Source organism: Dipteris shenzhenensis, chromosome 32 (assembly GCF_047967505.1).
Source record: "Dipteris shenzhenensis isolate YYH24624 ecotype China chromosome 32, Dip_SZ_1.0, whole genome shotgun sequence".
NCBI classification, from domain to species: Eukaryota; Viridiplantae; Streptophyta; class Polypodiopsida; order Gleicheniales; family Dipteridaceae; genus Dipteris; species Dipteris shenzhenensis.
In genome coordinates this window covers 43,232,458-43,254,413 of record NC_141627.1, presented here as the reverse complement: position 1 = coordinate 43,254,413, position 21,956 = coordinate 43,232,458, and the positions used below count along the sequence as shown (strand labels likewise).

At 44.1% G+C, this 21,956-nt stretch overlaps 1 protein-coding gene across 3 annotated transcripts in view; it reads right to left on the bottom strand.

Moving 5' to 3' along the window:
• LOC147880795 (pyrophosphate--fructose 6-phosphate 1-phosphotransferase subunit beta-like) overlaps nt 1-21,956 on the bottom strand; it is a 75,491-nt gene that overhangs the window by 27,213 nt on the left and 26,322 nt on the right. For all 3 annotated transcript variants that reach the window (XM_087370704.1, XM_087370705.1, XM_087370706.1), the window contains exon 5: nt 18,368-18,421. In XM_087370704.1, the coding sequence (XP_087226830.1) occupies nt 18,368-18,421 (54 nt within the window). The remainder of the gene's footprint in view (nt 1-18,367; nt 18,422-21,956) is intronic.

Here is a 21,956-nt window from a genome sequence, read left to right as displayed (position 1 = left end):
GAAACACCATGGCCTACAAGACGACAACTCAATATATAAATTCACTCCAAATGAAGACCACTCATAAATTCTGTAGAGAAGGGGGAAGGGGCAGATTTAGAGATGGGGAGAGAATAGCAGAAGGAAGGGAGGAGAAGAGAGGAGAAGGGGAAAGAGAGAAGAAGAGAGAGAAGGATGAGGGGATAGAGAGAGAGAGAGAGGGAGAGAGAGAGTGTGAGCGTAGGCAGGAAGGAGGAAGGGAGAGCAGATAGGTTTAGATGTCACATCAAAAAGTATGTACAAAGGTGTGGAGGTGGACTTATATAGTCTCCCTCTACTATATCTCCTTTTTGCCCCCCCCTCTAGGCCTAAAAATCCCCTAAGCCAAATCAGGCCTAACCCTCACTAATTTGGCCTGATCTTGGCCTTCATTACAACCATCCCCGCTCAATTTTGCCCTCAAAATTGCAAGTGGTGGCTGGAAACAAAGGCTCCTTGCTGCTGCAAAACAGTGAAACATATGCCTTGTCCCCATAAGTTGTGGCACCACCAGGGTCATGTAAGTGTTGATCCCACCTAGCATACTTGTCATGAAGAAGCTTCAAAAGCACATACAGATTGGCTCTCCCCAAGACAACTATTTTGGGGACCTCTCCGTGCCTTGCTGCCCACTTTTCCCCACGTCGGAAGCATTCATTGTTTTGCCATATACCTTGTAAGGCAGCTTTGAGGAGTTGTTGTTGCATTGCAGTTTTCAACTGCCCATATGCTAGGAACTGAAAATCATTCTCATTATAGCTGCTGTACTCAGGCTCTAACACTTCCAGCAGTGCTTGTGCTTCCTCAGCATTCCAAGGATTTTCAGTCCTCACCAGTAAGGCCTTCAGCTCTGGGCTGTATTGCTGTAATTTACTTCTAACCATGACACCCATGAGGTCTTTGAAAGCTGCCCATGCGTGGGGCTTCCAAGACGAAGCCCTCAACTTTAACCATGTGTGGGCATGGTGCATGCCATCATGAGGAACCTTGCCCTCGTCATCCATTGGATATAATCTGAAATATCCTTCCACAAAAATCTGTCCAGGCTGCATTCGAGGTGGCCTAGACTCTATGTAGAGCCTCATGTCTGATACAGATCGAGGCCAAATCCTCTCATAGGCATTGGGCTGAAGCAAAGCTGAGAGATGAGTGCTACAGGGACAGGCTCTCCCAAAAACATCAACATGAGGTTGGGATGTGCCACATGCCCGCAATGAAGATGGGCCTATATCCCCTGCACATAACTCAAGGATATCACCCCATGGAAGAGTCGTTGGTGGAAGTCTCTGGCTGAAATTTCCCATGGGTAAGATCATAGTGGGCTGCTCACTAATACGCTTCCCAAAGATGGAAGGATTTGGCTGGTTGTGTAGTAAATACTCTACCACCTGCCCACCCTGCATCTTGCGATGGAATCCACATGCATGAGTGTAACTTCATGCTCTACAGACAAGGATGTAGCATCATCGTGTCGTATGAGATCACCCTTCTCAGAAAGAAGCTGATTGCCTTTGTCCTGTACGATACCCAACTTGTGTTGTGGCAAGTTTGCCTCACCCCTAACTGTAGCTCTACCTTGGTCTCCTTCCATCACACTTCCATGTGCATCTTTCCATCATTGACAAAATTATCATGTTGTTGTGCACCCATGTACTGTTGGAAACAGTAGCTGTTTAGACCAATATGGTTGTGGAAGGGTTGCTTGCCATCATACACCTTCTCAAAAGTGTCATAACAAGCATCTTCCTTCTGCTGTCCATTGCCATAACATTATCGGCCTGCTTAGCCTCTGTCATCACCCCTCTAGTAATCATGGCTCCAAAAACAGGTGGCTGCTCTATGGCATTTGTATCTCTACATTTAGCGTGGAATGACCCTAGGAATGACATCTTTGTCGGTTCTAACAGCTGAATGTGTAATGTACAGACACCGTCATATATATCCCAACCTTGCAAGCTGTTTCGTGCTTGCAATGCACTAGCCTGTGAGGCAAAATGTAGTTCAGAATGTAGACCACCTGAAATCTGATGCATGACAATCTTCTCAATAAGCCCAAAAGGGGAAAATACTTTGTAACACATCCAATGTAATAGGGTACAAGAGGTTGTAGATGATAATCGAAAGAGTTCCCTTGGCCTCAAATCCTCATGCTAGGGTATAGGCTGCTTGCCTTTGTCCGGTAATGCATGTGCGACAACCTGGCCAATCTGCTGAGACTGCTGACTAATCATTTGCTGTCCCAACTGTAAAGATGTATCCTGCTGGAGCATGGAGGAGAATGCTGCAAGGAATTGAGTCTGACCATCCCAAGATGTAGGAGAGAGGGCCTGAGTGGTAGAAGGAACATTTGTACCACTAGCGGATGTACCCACTATGGAAGGCAAGTGCTCATGCTGAGCAGCCTCATCATTATCATCAAGTGACTCAAGAGGGGGACATTGGGGTGCCATGGTGAGCTGCCATGGGAGAGAGAGGAAGCTTGAATGTATGGCTTTCCTTGCGAAGAAATTCCCAAACTGATATAGTGTGTAGAACCACGAAAATGTCAATGGAGAAGCTCGAGAGAAAGGTCGATGAAGAAGCTGCAAAATGTGGCCCAAATAAGCCCGAACGGAGCTGAAAAAGGCCTTGAAATGGCTGTGAGAAAGAGGCTGGAAAAAGGGGTTCTCCCTTTTTTCTCTCTTTTTTTTTTTTGTTTTGGGGGGGGGGGGGGGGGGGGGGGTTCTCCCTAAGTTACCTAGGACACTTAGGACTCCTAACCTAAAGACTGGTAAGACACGACATTGACTTAGCCTAACCTAACCTAACCCTCTAATTGAACCCTAATTAGGTTAACCTAACTGACCAACTAACCTCACCTAACTCTACCAACCTAACTTGACCTAACTAACCCAACCCAATCGATTAGCCTAACCCTAACCTAGCTAGCACCTGTTAGTTTGCGACCTTGTAGGCTAAGGTTTGCAGGGGCAACGTTCGGCGGCGAAGGCGTGGCGACGTGGGGGCGACAGGGACACTTTTTTTTTGGGGGGGGGATCTCCCTAAGTTACCTAGGACACTTAGGACTCCTAACCTAAAGACTGGTAAGACACGACATTGACTTAGCCTAACCTAACCTAAACCTCTAATTGAACCCTAATTAGGTTAACCTAACTGACCAACTAACCTCACCTAACTACACCCCACCTAAATAACCAAACCTACCAACCTAACTAACCCAACCCAATCGATTAGCCTAACCCTAACCTAGCTAGCACCTGTTAGTTTGCGACCTTGTAGGCTAAGGTTTGCACGGGCAACGTCCGACGGCGAAGGCATGGCCACGTGGGGGCGACAGGGACTGGCGAAGCGACGTCACGACGAGGCTATTATGGGAGTGAGGACGACAGGTTAGTCGACGAAGGCAAATGGACAGACGGAAAGGGGGTCAGGGACGTGATCATTGAAGGCATCTTGTTGGGTCGAAATCCCTTTGAGGCACCTTTGAGGCAACAACGTGAGTAGAGATGGGCGGGGCGACGTGAAGATGCAATGTGAGCAGGGATGGCGATGATGCATACGGGAGCGACGACGATGCATACGGGAGCACTGGTTGCTCACATCTTCCGGCCCGGGGATTGGCGCTCACGTTTTTTTTTCTCCGTAGAAAAAGTTATGATGCCCTTTTGCCTTCGATTCAATTCTCTTGTTCAAATGACTAGAGGTCTCTCTACTCTTGCTGAAAGGCTGCTGGACCTTCGATGGATGCTTTTCTTCTTCTTCTTTTTTGTTCGTTGTAGTAGGTCGGGTCACACTCGATTCTCAAGGCTTGAGAATGTATACATTGAACGCTTGTGTAAGGGTTAGGCAGCAGTGACGTGGGCGGTAATCGTTGGTGAACCAGGTCCAAGAACGGGCTCTGATACCAATGTAGAGAAGGGGGAAGGGGCAGATTTGGAGATGGGGAGAGAATAGCAAAAGGAAGGGAGGAGAAGAGAGGAGAAGGGGAAAGAGAAAAGAAGAGAGAGAAGGATGAGGGGATAGAGAGAGGGAGAGACGGAGGAGAGAGAGAGTGTGAGTGTAGGTAGGAAGGAGGAAGGGAGAGTAGATAGGATTAGATGTCACATCAAAAAGTAAGTACAAAGGTGTGGAGGTGGACTTAAATAGTCTCCCTCTACTATATCTCCTTTTTGCCCCCCCCCCTCTAGGCCTAAAAATCCCCTCAGCCAAATCAGGCCTAACCCTCACTAATTTGGCCTGATCTTGGCCTTCATTACAAATTCACCTTTGTCAGTTGGGCTGTATTTTCAGAAGTTTTGGGGCCACAGACTTTGAAAGTTGTCTTCCCACAAAAATGTCGATGTGAGATACCTAACTCCATAGGCTTCATATTTTGAACTGCAGCATACTCGTTGGCGCTTACAACCACAAGGGGAGAAAAGACGAACAAAGACACCAACAGAATTGAATAATTCCTCTTTTGGAGAACACATCACCCTGAATTAGCATCTATGTGCCTGTTCTTCACTTTCAACCATGCCTAATCTATCACAATGTCTGATGGAACCCATCCACGGTGCGAGGCCAAAGGATCTTTTTAAGGAAGAGTCCCTATATCTAAGTCAAATGGACGTCTCATAATGTGTGAACTAAATCGTGCTTACTTGGGCTACGTGCAATACTAATAAAGGCCACTATCATTTGATTTTGCAATGGCAATACCATGAAATGTTCATAAGCACTAAGACATTATCTTCTAGAAAAATTACATCATTGATGGTGGAAAGTCATTGATATCTAGGAACATTTCCAGCTTACTGTCTTGCTTCAGAAAATTGCACCATTTCACTCCTCTGCTAACCACAGCAACTAGGCACACCCGATTTTGCTGCCAGATCAAAATGCAAGATTCTGTTCTACTAACATGTACCACCTTCATTATTGCTAGCTGTGGATCTCTAAGAATCTTGTCACCAAACCAAGCAGAATGCTAGTGGAAATTGTGAATTTGCTTACAATCGACTAATATGGCAGTCCAACAATTTCAGTTTAGACGCTTGATCATTGAAAAGCATTTGGTGTGTTTTCTGCTCTTACAGATGATACAAGCTGTATCTCAGGAATCTCTGATTTGAAAGACAAAAACACTTTTGTTGTTCTAAATCCTAAAATCAGTTCCTAAGGTTTGATCATGAGGGGGCATGTACAAAGAGGATCTAGTCTATGAGTTATCACAGTTGCACCATTTCACTCCTCTGCTAACCACAGCAACTAGGCACACCCAATTTTGCTGCCAGATCAAAATGCAAGATTCTGTTCTACTAACATGTACCACCTTCATTATTGCTAGCTGTGGATCTCTAAGAATCTTGCCACCAAACCAAGCAGAATGCTAGTGGAAATTGTGAATTTGCTTACAATCGACTAATATGACAGTCCAACAATTTCAGTTTAGACGCTTGATCATTGAAAAGCATTTGGTGTGTTTTCTGCTCTTACAGATGATACAATCTGTATCTCAGGAATCTCTGATTTGAAAGACAAAAACATTTGTTGTTCTAAATCCTAAAATCAGTTCCTAAGGTTTGATCATGAGGGGGTATGTACCAAGAGGATCTAGTCTATGAGTTATCATAGTTGCTAGAAAAATCCAAATGTCTAAAAAGATTGTATGATGAGATGTAGTAAAGGTAGAATAAACATGGCAAGAAGTAGTTATGTGAGGGGCAGTCACATCGTGAGGCTTGAGTACCTCCCCCTGTCCCTGCCTCCAGATTAAAGCCCACCTCGACACCTTGCTCATGCTGTTGCCCTCCCTTCTATGCCTCTTTCTGCCCCCACCTTCCTCTAGCACCCTTTGGAACATGAGGAGCCTGTCGCTACGTCCCCTCCTCTTCCTTGCATGCTCACTCATCCCCCTAACACCTTGCCTTTTGGCTTGAGTGCAGCCTGCCATCCAGGCTTCAGCCCCTCGACCTCCTCCTTCACAAGCAGCCTCTTGCTTCCTTCCCTCCTCTGTGTTGCATCCTTATTAATCCCCCTACCGCCTCTACTGCGACCTTTTAGCTTGGGTGCAGCTACTGCCCAGGCTTCAGCCCCTCAACCTCCTGCCGTCTGTTGGAATGGTCACCTCCCCATCTGTAAGCCCCCAAATGAGGAGAGCGTGGGGGAGGTAGACCAAGGCCTGAAGGGGCTGCTGCAGCCTGCCATACGGACAGCACATTGGCTGCCATGTGGGCAGCACACTGCTAGGACAAAGGCTGCCACATGGGCAGCACACAGGCTGCCATGTGGGCAGCACAAAGCTATGGAATCCAGGTGCCAAGGAAGGGCCTGGCAGAGGCTGTACAATGGCAAAACAGGGCACAATTGGAGGCACAGCATGGCGGCCTGTTTGGGGCCTGGGCAGGCTTGTGCGCAGGGTTATGGCCTGCAGCAGGTCCTGAACATGGCAGGACGGAGGCGGACCTGTACGGCTGCAGTACGGCTGCATGGCGAGGGCTGTGGGCAGGGTCTTGGCCTGCAACAGGCCCTAGAAGCAGGCCGTACATAGGTGGATCAGGAACAGCTACCAGGCGGGGGCATTGGGCAGGCCATGAGGCGGAGGCATTGGGCAGGCCATGAGGCGGGGGCATTGGGCAGGCCATGGGCCTGCAATAGGCTCCAACTGGGCCAGGGCAGTACATATGACAATGGCTGAAGGCCATGTGGCAAGGCAGGCCAGCATGGGGCAGCAAATGGGCTGCCCACTGGTCAGGGTTTACAGACCAGCAGGTCGGGAGGGTACGGGCAGTCTGGTCGGCCAGATCTGGCCCCTACCAGGTCAGTTGATTCAAGGGCCTTGTGCCCTATAAAAGAAGAGGCCCCTTGGCCTCATTTCACATTCTCTGGAGCAGCAAGCAAGAGCAGCAGCAGCAAAAGACCAGCACTTGGAGCCTATCCTGGAGGACCAAGAAGGCTGAGGAAGCTGCAGACCTAGCTCAAGGTGCTGCCTACCTAGGCTGATCTACAAGCAGTAAAGTAGAGAGAACCACTCTAGACAGAAAGTCTACATACGCTCAAGGTGGAGCACGCGGGCTCAGAGATCTAAAAGTGCTTGACATCTAGTAGGAGAACCTTTTGGTATTGTATCCTGTCCTACTTTGTGGACGGACGGAAATATAAAGTGTTGCTTCTATATTTGTCTCTGAGCATTGTCTATTTACTGGCGTGCACATCTATGCACATAAGTTTAAGAAGTTTGTGATTCCACACCCCACACCACACTGTGTGAGCTCCTCGGCAATTCTATCAGTCTTCCGCTGTGCGTTCCCTCTGTTGGGTCAATTTCTAACACCCTCTCAGTTGCACCCTCCCTCCTCTCTCTACTGGATGTCCCCCCCTTCATCCGTCCCCCCACTTCTCTCATCATTCCCCACATCCTCCCCTCAGCAAAGGCTCTGAGAGGGCAGTCTCCTTTTGTCTTCTTTATCCCCCCTTATTGTCACGCCCCCTTCCCCTTTTTAGGCAGGCAGCATAGTGCCATCAATACGAGATTCAAGCTCTCATTGAGCCACGTGTTGATCTATTTTCAGATTCTCTCACCTAAATAAAGAAGCAGTTTGTTTTCCGATTTATGAATTAATATGAGTTCCAGGTTGTTTCTTCGTCATCACCAAACCCACGTCTGCAGCTGCAACCTCAACCCCTTCAGCTCCAACCTGCGACCATTCTCCAGGTTCTCGAGGTGCATCCCTTCATCCTTGGGCTGTTTTCAACTTCTTCTTTCTGTCTAACATCATCTTTGTTTGTCACCAATAAAATAACTGTCAATCCTTAGCCTCCCAGTTCCGCTCATTCTACGCCTCCTTTTCGCTCTTTCACAACCACCCCTGCAGATGTAGCAAACGTCTCTTGTCATAAGCCTTTTCCGGAGGTCTCTCTTGTCTGCGTATTCCATGAGGGAGTGATCATGAAGGTAGGTTCTGTTTCGTTTGACCTCACAATATCAAATGAAAAGGGGCCACGTTGCTCGGTTCATTGACAGGAGCACTGCTTGCAGCATCCTCCCACTCTAACACTGCCAGCAAGGAAAAGATCAATTGCCACAGTGCGATCTGTCAATGGCAGTAACTTCGTAATATTTCAAACTTTACCTGTTGAAATGATTTTGTAAGACTGGTGGAGCAGTAAATTTGTTCTTTGGTACTCTACGGTATGCTGATTGCGAGCACGCCTTAGATCCCCAGCAGTGCCAGTTGTTTCTCCCCTCAAAAATGTCATGGATCAGTTCCACAGATGTGTCTCAAACAGAGGATTCTCCGCTATGTGAATTAAATTTGTTTAATTTCCTCTTACCTCAAACTGTCGAAGTTTCTTAATGTCTCAAACTGTCGAGATGTCAAGGACAACGCTTCCTTCACTTGTTGTTTTCATCTTTACTCTTATATGTATTTTTTGGCATATACAAGCGATTGACTTGGAACAACATACCATGAAATTCAATGTAGCGTTCTGTTTTTTGAGAACCATTTAATTTGCTAAATATTCCGTTCAAGCAAAAGAAGTCGATTTTGATCAGTCATAACAGTGCACCAAGATTGAATTGAATTCAGTACAAATTTCGTCTTCTTCTACTAGTTCGATGGATGCATGGAATTCTATATGGGATCACTGGACGATTCGTTAGAACTCTAGTATTGACAACTCCCTTCAATCTTTCAAGAAGGGAACATAGATTCCTTAATGCAACTATGGGTTTGATTGGTTGACTAGCCACATCCACTAATGGCCTCTAGATTTACAGGGTTGGGTGAATGCTAAGGGCAAGGGCTTAACAAGGTTACCTTGCAATGATTTTTTTAATCGACCTAGCAGCCAATATCTTTAGAGACGTTCAAAAAGGCTTGGAGAGCACGTGCTCCTAATCACTCCCTTGACATTTGGATTATGCGAGTGGGTAGGGTTTGGTCCTTAATGCCTCTTACACTAGCCATAGAACAAGCCCAGACCACCATGTAGGGACTATACTTTTGGCTCCAACTTTTTGGATATGGCGTAAAGAAGACTGCACTGTCATCTCGATTGTGCACAATGTTCCATGGCACACAAACGACCGATATTAATCTTGAATTATTAGATTACTTGGGTATTTGAACCCACAAAATTGCCAGTGTTAACGGAATACAAACTCTGATGTTTTTGTGTGAATAGATTCTAAAGCTACTAACACATTGGTGAAGCAGAATGCTGGTACATGCACTACATCTAAAATCTCTCAATTACGAAGTAGAATGCATCTTACTCTCTCTAATTTCAGATTTAAAAGTGAATGAACAAGACATTGCAACAAAGCATAAATAGATAAATAGTAGACAAAATATGAGACAGTCAGATTTGGGTCTTCATTACTCAATAGAATAGATCCTGACAAGAATCCATATTGTGTATTCTCTTCACATTCTCTTTCTTCCTCCTCACACGCTCTTTGCATGACTCAGCTTGGTAGTTGTATATATGGTTACAACTTCTAACAATCAGAACACTTAACCATTCCGATACTATTTTATAAAAAATCCTTCTTCTATTAATTGAATTCAAAAATTTCTTGGCACTTTCGGTCCACATTACTATTGTGTAATGTCTCGTCTTATTTACATGTATTGCAAGTGATTGATACACGTTGTTACGTACGACCATATTCATACAGCAAGGACTTTTGCTAATAATATGTGTCATTCTTTATGAGAAAATAAAGACAACAGTTATGATTTCAAAAAAAATTCCAAGTCTTTTGTTCATGTGTTTATGTGTACTGCCAACTTTTTGGCAACATGAATGTATAGTTATATACAAGAATTCAAACACAATGTGCGACATGCAAAATACAAAATGCAATATCCCAAGGAAAGGCTCATTCCTTGGTCTTATGAATTTTGGAGAGGAAGTGTGCCAACTCTCTCCCCACACAAACGTGTAGTTACATGAACGTGTGGTTAGGTGGACTGCCAATTTTCTGCCCACATGAGCATGTTGTAACATGAGCATGTGATTATGTATATTGCCAGCTTTATATCCACATGAGTGTGGTTATATACAACAATTGTCACACTCTACAAGCCGTACTTGCTACTTATGTATCAAATTCGACAAGCTATCATTATTGCAAACTCAACGCAAACAACAATTCTACAAAGAGACATTGACCAACAAAGATGCCAGGATCCAAGAGTATCTGAACATGAGATAATGACACGAGTGATCAAGTTTTAGGTACTAGGGTCGATAGCCAGATCCCCTTCATGGCATCGTAGAAACTTGAAAGATCTAATAGTGATGATTGACACATGGGGCCTTCCCAACATATTTCTTACATTCACAATAGATAGAGGTATCAAACACAAGATCATTCTTAATTAACATCACGCTCTAACATCAACTCATGATTTACTTCCACGCTCTAATAGTTGCCTGCCCGGATCTCGTTCCTCTTCAATTTGGGACGTTTTGGGACGTGACTACTCAAAGTAGGTTTTGTGTGTCGTAGCTCCTCAGTTGACAAGAGAGACCCTCACTGAAGCTCCCTCTAAGATAGGAAGGAAAAAGGGGTTAATTTAGGTTATAAGTCATTGCCTAGGGGTTAAAAGGAGATTATAATAATTAAAGAGTAGGGAGAGGGGTAAAGGAACCTTAGAGATCCTAGTACCTAAGGTCTAAGGGTTAGCCTAGGTCTTAGGGAGAATTGGAAGGGCAAGTCTAATGAGGTGTGACCACTCGTGTGGTCACATTCCATCTTCCACCCCTTCTATTGCAGGCAGGTTCCTCTCTCATATGACAAGTAGTACCTGACCAAGATTGCACATAAGATAGGTCCTACGCACGTAGTTAATCAGTCCAAGCTAGGAAGATAGGCAAAGAAATACTCAGCGTAGAGGTCATGGGGGTGCTACTACAGCTTGAATGCTGGTAAACAGCCATAGAGTCATAGTTTCTCACAAAACATGTGGAAATGAAGAATTCAAGGAGAACTAGAGAATTTGGCTCATTACATTTGGTATCAAAGCGACATAGATCCATTGGAGGGACAAAAAGAGAAGTCATGAGAGCGACAAGAAGAGAAGGCACGTGAGAAGAGGAAGCACACGCCGCCAGATGACGCATCCCACAAGTAGAAGATGCTGGAAACTAGGTAGGAGATGCAAAAATCAGTACTGCAGATGGCGAGACTCCTAACAGCAGAGGCAAAGATTGGAACAACAAAAGGCCTTGCAGGCCATGTAGAAAAGAGGCAAATTTCGAGCCTACTAGGGAGGGCATTTTTCTCTCATTTTTTGTTTTTAGACAGGGAACGAGTGTCCTAATGGGCTGACTCCCCTTGTATGAATGTGCCCTTAAAACCCTTAAAACGTCAAGAAAAGGGATCCCCCCTCCCCCTAATCTCCCTAACAGGAAGTCAGATCAGAAGGAGATTTTAAGGGCGTAATATACCCATCACGACATAAGACCTCCGTTTCACTCAAAAGAAGCAGCCTAAACTCATGCACTAGGTGACAACAAAAAGGCAATGGAAAAGGGCTTCTTTCCGCTTGTTTCTCGACATAAATCAAGCAAGAGATAAATAAGTACACTAATTCTACAACATTTGAGTTTTCCTGTAAAATAAACCTCTATTTGAAATTACGGCAAGATGATGTCAGGTAGTTAGTAAAAAGGAGGAATGGAAAGGGAAGGGATGCACTATAATGAACTGTCACATTTCCTCCATTACTTGAAAAGAGATGGAAAGAACTGTGAGTGTTGTGCACGTGCAAAAGCATCTGAGAGAGAGAGAGAGAGAGAGAGAGAGAGAATAACTAATAGAAACTGCATATATCCAGGGACACAACCACAGCTAGGGGGCTGATGTGAAGAGAAAGAATGCTCCAATAGACCACCTGTGTGAGACGCTCTTGAGTGTGAAAGGAGGGGCTATATATAGCCCTTAGCCAACCTAGTCAGCCAGCAGGGGCTGGTCAAGATGACCGACCAGCAGGTCAAGCTGACCCGACCCGAGTAGGGTTGAGTTAGCTCTTGTTCACCCGACCAGTCAAGTTGGGTGAGCCGACCTGGTTGGGATCCCAAACTTGTCCCCAACTCATCCCTTACCATGGGTCCAATTAGTCTCCACCAACTGGCCTGAAACAGGTCACCAACCAGTCTTACAACTTCCCTTAACCCTCGCGAAATGCTCTTGGTATCTGACCCTTCCCCAAAGTGTGTAGCTACTTCTCACTCTATGGGGGGGCACACCCACAAAGCCGCCCTTTCTCTCTACACCTTAGATGCCCTAAACTTTAACAAGAACCTTCTCATGAAGAGGATGCATTAGGTGATACACACCTTGGCTCGACAATCCACAACTAGATTTAACCCCTCTTCCCACAAGAATTTCATGATAGAGAGTTGTCTTTTTGGAAATGAGAGGAGAAACGAGTTCACCCCACCAAGGCATGAAGAGATCCTGACTAGGAAAGGATGAAGAAGATAGAAGAAAGAGATTGTATTTGTAGGACCCTTGAGCATGAAGAAATGTTTCAAAGCATTAAGTTTTTAGGAGCCTGTCAATGTATGCATAAAGAGACAAAATGAGAGCTAGGCTGTGGGAGAGGCAAAAGGCCCCACAAGTTGAATACGAGGAATGAGATTCAGCCTTCTAGCCACATTTATTACAAGAGGGTATAGGAAAATATTCCTAGAAATTGAAGCCTGTGTTATGCTTAAATGTTGTCTTAGGAGGTAAAACTTTATGGAGTAAGAGATGTGTGTGTGTGTGTGTGTGGGGGGGGGGGGGGGGAAGCTAGCAAGAGGAAAAAATTGTTCATACACGAACCGTTAAGCAAGAGGATACTTTGGAAAGTACCAAGGGTAATTGAGGCTCAAGTTAAGCAAGAGGGTACTCTGAAACATACAAAGAGTTAAGCAAAAGGGTACTTTGAAAGTACCAAGAGTAATTGATAGTTTGATGGTACCCAAGCATAAGTGAGGCTTTCCACATTCGGAGCCTTACAATGGCAAATCTACTTGGATCCTTGAAGGAGGTTACCAATTGTATTTTTGAGAGTACGATGGGAAAATACATTGTAAGGGATGAGGATTAGACTTACCATTCATTTGTTAATCTATTTCAGCTTAGTAAAGTGAAATTGAATGCAATGTATTACTCAACGATATCAAGAGGTATGCAAGCACACAAAAGTAGTTTCATGCTAGTCACTTGGAACTAGACCATTTGTCTATGATAGAAGAGTAGTTCCCAGCTGGTCACTTGGAAATAAAACATTTTTTTATTTTGCAAGAGAAGTTCCATGAGGTGCACTGGACAACAACTGGATACTAATGAAGCCAAGTATTCTTACCCTTTCTTCCTAGTGACGCTACAATAACCAAGACTTTCTCGAGAATAATGTGACATCATTGGTTCTAGGTTGTCTCCTCGCGCTTTGTATACCCGCAACACCAGTCTCATGAAGATGGAGTTCCGAATGTAGGGGTGGTGATTGTTCAACCCCTGACCCTTGCTTGGTGTCTCATACCACCACAAAACACGTTACTTGATTCCACAAGTCGCTGAACTTGTTGGCACCAGTAGAGGCTTAACCATGAGGCAGCTAAATTCACATTCTCTCAAACACATGAGAAGACAACTTGGCTCTCTCTCACCAGTATGATATAGACACGAGGCTTCCCCGACGTGATCCATTACTAGACAAGGGATGATTCCAAGTCAAGAAGTAATGCTAACCTTTACATTGTTAGGAAAAGTTATGTTTTCCTGGATCTATATACATGTCTAATGTTGATAAACCATTTTCACTTTTGGCCCAAAGCATATAGAAAATAGATATCATAAATCGTCGTGGAAAGTTGCTTGATATGGCTGAGGCTTCTTTTTGCCTAACGAGGCGTTGATTAACTATTTGGATATAATCTTTCGGATGAAATATCCTTGATGGTTGAAATTCCTTATGCCTGAAATTTGTATGAACAAGAAATCTCAACAATAGATATACAAAAAATGTCATGTTACAATAGAGTACTACCACCCTAGAAGAAAAATGTACACGATCGAAATGTTGACCTCAAATAGTCTCGGTACAAAAGGAGAGTCATGAAGACTTGACAATTAAACTACTCTTGAACCTAGAGTACTGCTCAGGATCATTGGTTTGCTCCATAAACTTCCATTTTCTAGATGGAAATTGAACCATTGATGTTTGAAGACTCCATTCAGGGGATGCAGGCTTCTTATCTTGGCTCTTCACATCGAGAGAGGGAGATTCTATTCTCATTCTAAGATATTGCTTAAAGCCATGTCCACACACATGGCTAAACATCCATATTGTCCTCATCGAAGTCTTGTATGCCACACTCTACATGCTGGTCAATCTCTACACATGCCTCTCATCCTAGAGGGTACATAAACCTTTTGGCTGCTGATTGTATCCAAGCGTAGACTCCACTCCCTTTTTGAAGTTGACTGGCCCTTCATGAAAACAAGCAACCAAATTAGGCAATGCTAAACTAGAATAGCTTCCAACAACTTCTTGCCCATACAATAGGTCAATTCCGGGCTTAATTTATACATCTTTGCAAGCTTGGCAATGCTAAACCCAAAAAAACTTCCCCAACTTCTTGCCCAACCACTAGGTCAATTCGGGGCTTACTTTAGATTTTCTTTCGAACAATTATCTCTCACCTAGATAGGTGCATGCATATAGCATCCAGCACCTTGTCAAGCCATGCTTTTTCAGCTGAACACACCTTTTCTCTGAATCGCAATCCAACAAGAACCTGATCCTTGCAGGCGTCTCCAGTTGAACTTCCCTAGTCTACAATCACCATAATAAATCATGCCATCCTGCAAATTGCTTTTGCACAAGAGCTGGTTTCAGGCTCTTGGCCGACCACTGCAAGGGATGCGAATCCATGAATTTCCAAAACAGAAGTTTGCTATCCTTTACACTTGGGTAGAAGGCAAAAATCACCTGCGTGTGACAAAAATTGAAACTCTTTTACAATAGATCCAAAGAGATGTTCTGTCACTTTCACTTTCACTTTTCTCTTGCACAACATAGCTCGTTTTTCAGCTCTCCAGCTTTGTTTTGCTGCTCCATTGGTTCTTCGCAACCCTTCAGGTATCAGAGCAGAGTTCTAGGCCTGCCCTGTCCATCTACCACTGGTTTGGAGCAGTTCCATCGTCAGAAAGTATGAGCGGCTGCTTCAGACGGCTGTGTCCAGGACCAGCCGCCATCTGCAACAGCATTCTGCTCAGCTGCGGCCTATTCTGGAGCTGCCTGAAGGTGCTGTCCTGCTGTGTGACTTGATCTGGAGCAGTCTGGAGCTGTTTGGTGCTGTTCTCTGCCTGTCCGACTGTCCCTCCAGCAGTTTGAAGCAGATTCTCTGCATTGTACCTCTTCCAGGAGCTTCCTAGACCTGTTGTCCTGCTGTAGGACTTTTTTTGGAGCCTTTTTCAGCTGTTTTGCACTGTCTTCTGCTGCGGCACTTCTGAGCTCAACTGTTGCGGTTTTGGAGCTCTAAGAGCCAGCAAATCAGCTTTTGAAGGTGCATGTATGATGTCAGGTGAATTTTGTCTTTGTGCATTTTTTAGTTGCTCCTGTGAATTTTGGAGCTGTTCAGCTGCTATTGGAGGCATTTCTGTGCACTTTTGTGGAGCGGCTTCCTTCAGGAGAAGGTTTCAAACTCTTTTGGCATTGGTTTCTCAGTTTCTGAGGCTATGCCCAAGATTTCAGGTTCAGTTCAGCTCTCTTTTGCTATCCAGACTAGTCAGGGCAGTTCAGCAGTGTTTTCCTGCAGATTGGTGCCCCCTAGAAGGAATTGTGCAATCAGCCGTGTTTGCAGTCTCAGTCAGTACTTCTTGCAGTTGTTGCACTTGTTGTGCAGTTTATTTCTGCAGAGTTTTTGGGCCTGCTCTGCCCTGTCTCTGGCACATTTGCCTCCCTGCCTTGGGTTCTCATTTGCAGCATTGTGCAGGCAGTACATCTTTTGGTTCTCAGATTCTGTGCACGCCATAGACCTTGTGTGGTCACAATCAGACATTGCACTTGCTTAGTGCTGTCATTTGATTCACTCAGTTTTCTTTGGGTTCTTTGCATTTGTGTCTTATCTGCAATGGCAAACAATGACCTCTTTGGCATACTTGCTCCTATAGACAAGCTTGGTGGCACCAACTACCCTATGTAATCCTACATGATGCGTCATGTGTTGGTAGGTATGCCGCACTCTATGCTTTAAAGCAGGCACCTCAAGCATGGTATACAAAGATTCATACACATCTGATCAACCTTGGTTTTCCTCAACATCCCTACAGAGAGCACTCTCTATGTCCACAAGCGTGATGCTGACTTCTAATTCTGATGTGATACGTGGATGATATGCTCCTGAATGGACCTTCCATTTTATAAATTGCAGCCTTTATATGATTTCCAACAGTCCTTGCTATGATAGATTTGTGTCAGCTACATTACTCCTTGGCATTCACTTTGCTCAGATTGAGGGGGGTATTATCATGAGTCAGTCCAATAGAGCTCTTAAGGAGATTTCAGCATGAGGACTGCAAACCAGTCTGGTTTCTGTTTCTACATAGATGATGTGGTTGAGAAAATTGATGCCACTCTCTTCACCACCAGTCATTGTTTGTGAAAGCAGGGTAAGTGAAGAATCGTGACCATAGAGAAGGCTCACAGCTTAAGTGCCTTTCAAGTACAGGAAGACATGCTTCACAGCCTGCCAACGTTGTTTACTATGACTATGCATGAATCTCTTCAATTGGGAAACCGCATACTAAAGATCTAGTTATGTGTGACACAGATATATCAAGCATCCAACAACTACTGGATGTATGACACTAGAGTGTGACACGGTGGCAACTGCCTTATGCTTGGAGCTTCATGTAATTTGCTCTAACCAGTCCAACCCTTAATAGGGTCTATTCTATGCAAATCTCATAAGTAGAAGAAAATCTACTTATCATCAATGCTATTGTCTTTCTTTCTCTCTGGTCAGACAACTGCTGTTTGGACCTTGGTGGATACATAGGCTCTACAAGACACTCTTCTTGGGTATGCACTTTTGGACTATGGTCAAAGAAACTTTGTGATTGATCTGGAGTACCAAATCTGTATAACTCACTTCTATCTCAATCAAAACTTTCTTTTGGTGATAGAGCATACAGTCTTTCCAGAAGTCGTTTATCCTGTGTCTCTTATTGGAATAAAATGCTCCATACCCCAAGAGGATTACAAATCCTAATGGGAGTCACGCCCTCATTCACAGCTAGTCTTCCCCTATGTCTCTTGCCCTATTTTAGTTTTTGTGTCATGAAAGACTGTGAAGGCCCTTAATACAAGCTCTTAACAGCATATGTCATATTATGCTAGCCAAAAGATGTGGATGCTTTCTTTTGTGTCAATTTTTCAATTTTGTTCTTAGTTTAGGTAATAACTTTCAAGTGGAATAATTGAATATTGAATGAGCAATACACAAAACCCTAGGCTGCCAAGTATGCATTAAGAAAATTGTCTAATCCCATATATTAGGACATACTAGCATATAAGAGATGAAGGCCCCTGCTAATTTCATCCCCTTGAGCCCTTTTGGTGATCGGAATGAAAGCTGGCTGCAGGTTTCTAAGTGGTGCCTTTTGGGACAGGCAGCCAGATGTTTGCACGCACAAGGCATAATGCCCTGCAACCCACACACATCTAGCACATGACGGGGGACATCTCTGCAGCTACAAAAGAGGTGATGGCCACGCTGCACTCCATTACTTGGGAGATCTTTATTTTAAGAGAGAGAGAGAGAGAGAGAGACCCCATGCACAAGTGACTGTGGGAATTGTCCAATGATCGCTGTTTCAGAGGCATGTGCAACAACTGGCAGCACCTGTGTTTGGGCAGCAGAACCTATTGTTATAGCAGGGAGCCACACTTCAGCAGCCTTCACAGAGTGCACCCTTTTTCATCAGTTTTGCATTGGCTCCTCTATTTGGTTCTTATTTAGTATTATATCATTAGGTATAACACACACTGATAGTAAAATGGGCATATGGAAAACATACCTAATTCATCAGTGTCCACCCACACACACACACACACAGAATGTGTGTGTAGGGGAGGAATACATCCAAAAAAAGTCTATAACCATGTCCATTAGATCTCTTGCACATCTGCCCTTTCCTATATACATAATGTAAACGAATTAAACATATGTTGAGCGTCTTGAACATTTAACCTACCTGTAGTCTCTCCATGTTCCTTGATTTTTATTTTTATTCTTATTTTAATTAAATGACAACAATTCTGATTCCAACATTGAAAGGGCCAAAATACGCCACCTGCTCAGGAGTCTCAATTTTATCTCTCCCGCTGCATATGATATCAAAACCACCCTGAAACAAAACATTCCCCATTGTTATTTTGCATTGATACACAATCGCGAAAATTCTGAGGAGTTTATGTAGAATTTATATCATTGAAATCCCCTCAAAGCTTCTGAAACATTTACAAAGCTGATTTTGTCAATTGAAAGCAAAAGATGATCCAATCAGTATTTTTAGGAACATCAGAGAAGAGACTTTAAGAGGACCATTTGGGAGACCCCAATCATGCCATCAATCCTTCAACATGATACATATGAAGTGTGCACCGTAGTCTTCACAAAAGGAAGTCCATGTTTAGCTGTAAAATCACTTGTCAATAACTTCTGTAGACAAAACTATTCTTCCGATCATCCAGAGCCTAGAGATATGAATTGTATGCTGCTTTACAAGAGAACACACTCATCAACAAATCTACATATATACAGACTAGAAATGTCCAATCATACAAATTTAGATTTTTTGTTGTTAAATCACAGCATTCTTCATTAGAACTACAGCTTAGGTGGATTCAAGTATTAGCAAAAGCTACTAGCTTCTTTGGGGGAAGCTGTAAAACGTCAATTAAAATAATGGCACATGCTTGCCGGGAACTACAAGATAGAGAGGAATACAAGCAGGAAAACCGTGAATGGCTCAAATTCACCAGCCAAAATTACATTGACCAAGATTTGCAATGCTCCATCTAATCCAACAAAACAGTTATAAAGGTGAGCTTCCAGCATAAGAGTTGTCAATCCCACCTTCAGCATCCCTCCAGAATTAAAGGATAAAATGCCAATCATGATACCCACAGAGTCTACAATTCCATGTGTCACATGGGCCCCCTTCGCTTTAAAGGACCAAAAGATAGCTCAAGAAAAGGAAAATGGATCAAAGTGACATGGGGAGGGGGAGGAGATATTAAAGATCTTCTCAGCCCTCTCTCATCCCTTTCCCCGTGCCAGCTCTCACTCAGCCCCAGCCCCTCCTTCATCCTCAGCCCTCTGAACTTCCAGCGAAAGAAGCTGTCAATCCCACCTCCAGGAATTAAAGGATGCCAATCATGATACCCGCAGAATGTACAATTCCATGTGTCACATGTGGCCCCTTTGCTTTAAAGGACCAAAAGATGCTCAAGAAGAGGAAAATGGATCAAATGTGACATGGGGAGGAAGATATTAAAGATCTTCGCATGTAAGCTCTCTCTCAGCCCCAGCCCCTCCTTTATTCTCAGCCCTCCCTCTCACCCTTCTCCCCTCTTATCCCCTTTGCCTCTCAGCCCTCCCTCATCGTCCTGCATTCTCAGCCCTCTATGTTCTCTCACCCCTTTGCCCCTTCCCTCTCGCAAGACTCAAAATGGTCGAGAAAGAAACAAGGAGGAAGGTGAACAAAACTTGAGATCAGACAGAGGTGGAGAGTTCACATCAAGTGAATTCGAAAGTTACTGCAAAAGTCACGGGATCAAGAGGCAGAAACCCCCGCCGCATACATCACAGCAAAATGGAGTAGCAAAGCGCAAGATGCGCGTCATCTGCGAAATGGGCAAGAGTATGATGAAAGGGAAAGATTTGCCAAAGACTTTCGGGGCTGAAGCATGTAACACGGCAGTTTACATTCTGAATCGTAGCTACACGAAGGCTGTGAATGGGATGACCTTTCATTCTCAGCCCTTCCTCTCAAGTCTCATCCCTTTCTTTGCCCCCTCCCATCCTCTTTCTCAGCCCCCTCCGATTCCTTTCTACATTCATGTGACTATTTCCCTCCCCTTTCCCCCTTTTTACAACTGTTAAAAGATATAAATTTTTAGAAGCTTGCACCTTAAATTTTCAAAATAAAACTCCTTCTAAAGCTCGCACCTAAATACTTGGATAACATAACCCTAATTATACCAAGGATGCGGCATGCCCTAATTGTACCAAGGTTAGGTTAACATGACCTCCATAACACTAGCTGCACTATGTCCAGACATGGACATAACACTCTCCCCCTTATTCAGAGAAGGACTGAGGCTTAAACTTTTGGAATTGGCATACCAAAGAAAATCAATATTATCCTCTTTCCAGCAATCTTTCCACTTAACCTTCAGCTCTAGAACAATCGTGTTCCTTAGCTGTCATCCCTATAATTCAAAAGACGTCCTAGTTCATGGGGCACGTAATTGATTAGATCCACGGTTTGTAAAAGTTCATCCTCAAAGACTAAAGCATCTCCAGCACCCAACTTCCCTTTCGCTCTCCTAACATGAAAGATTGCATGTACCTGAACACCATCAAGTCAACGCAACTTGTAGGCCTCTTCATTGATCTTCATAAGGATCAAGAAAGGACCACAAAAGCGTCAAAGATATTTTGTAGATCTGTCTAGTACGCAATATTTTACAATCTTTAGGGATTTTCAGGTAAACCCACTAGCCCTCCAAGAGAACACAAGATGGTTGTCACCAAATTGGTACTTCTCCCAAGACATAAAGAGGAATCTTTATCGCATTGACAATGGTCAAGAGAGTTGACTTTGGTTAACTAGAATAAGCTTTGCTTTACATTGGTAAAAGAGAACAGTGGGTACGCCCACCAAGGACTAGGATTAGTCCAAGAACTAGGAATGCATGCATTTCGCTTACCTCTAATGGGTTAAAGTGTTGGAACTTGTTTGTGCAATGCGTAGGACCTAAGAGAGTGCAAAAAGGACCATAGAGTGGAGAGAAAAGCACAAAAAGCAGGTCCCACGAGGTTTAAAAGCATGGACAAGGGGGCGCCTCTTTAAAAGGAAGGCCCACGAGAAAAAAAAGGTGGCCAAAGCACTAGATTTAAAAAGAAAGCCTAAAAAGCTTGGCTTTTATGTAAAAGTAGCTTTTAGAAAGCAGGCCCTAGCTTTTTGCTAGGCCTAGTCTATAAAAGAAAGGCCCCAAGCCTCCCAGATTCATTCAAGAGTTGTACTCAGCTTCATGCTCTTTTCAAAGCCAGTTGTACAAAGTATTTTCTATTGCAATAAAGAACTTGGGGGGGGGGGGGTCTAGCCCTTATTTATGGGCCATAGTGTTGCGCGTGGTGTCCCTCTCTTCTCTTTCTCCGCACTCTATCGCGAAGCTCTATGGAATAAGTGATTGTAAGTCCAGCTTTGAGTTTTTAGTCTGCGCTTGATTATTTCTATCACGAAGATTTCTTGTTTTCTATCTAATTTGTTACGTGAAAGAACCGTGATTGGTTTCAATGGTAAAAGAGCATAGGATTTCCACTTTCCTCGGTGGAAACGATCCAAGGCTGGAGCGCAGCTATGAATCAAGGTGCGTGCACCTGTTTTTGTATCAGTTTGAGTGTTGGAGGGAAAGGTGCACCAATTGTGACCTGATTCTTGCTCGAGAAGGTGGAGCGCTCTTGTTTGTGAACTAATACACATCCAAGAAGTTGGGGCACTCGTGTTTGGAGGCTCGTTGCAGCACTAGGAGATGAGGCGCATCTTTTAAGAGACACAAATTCGTCTTGGCCAGACGTCTCTTCTCTCTCTATCGTCCTATCTTTTAAGTTATTTTCTTCTCTTCTCTGTGATCCTATCAAGTCGGAGAGAC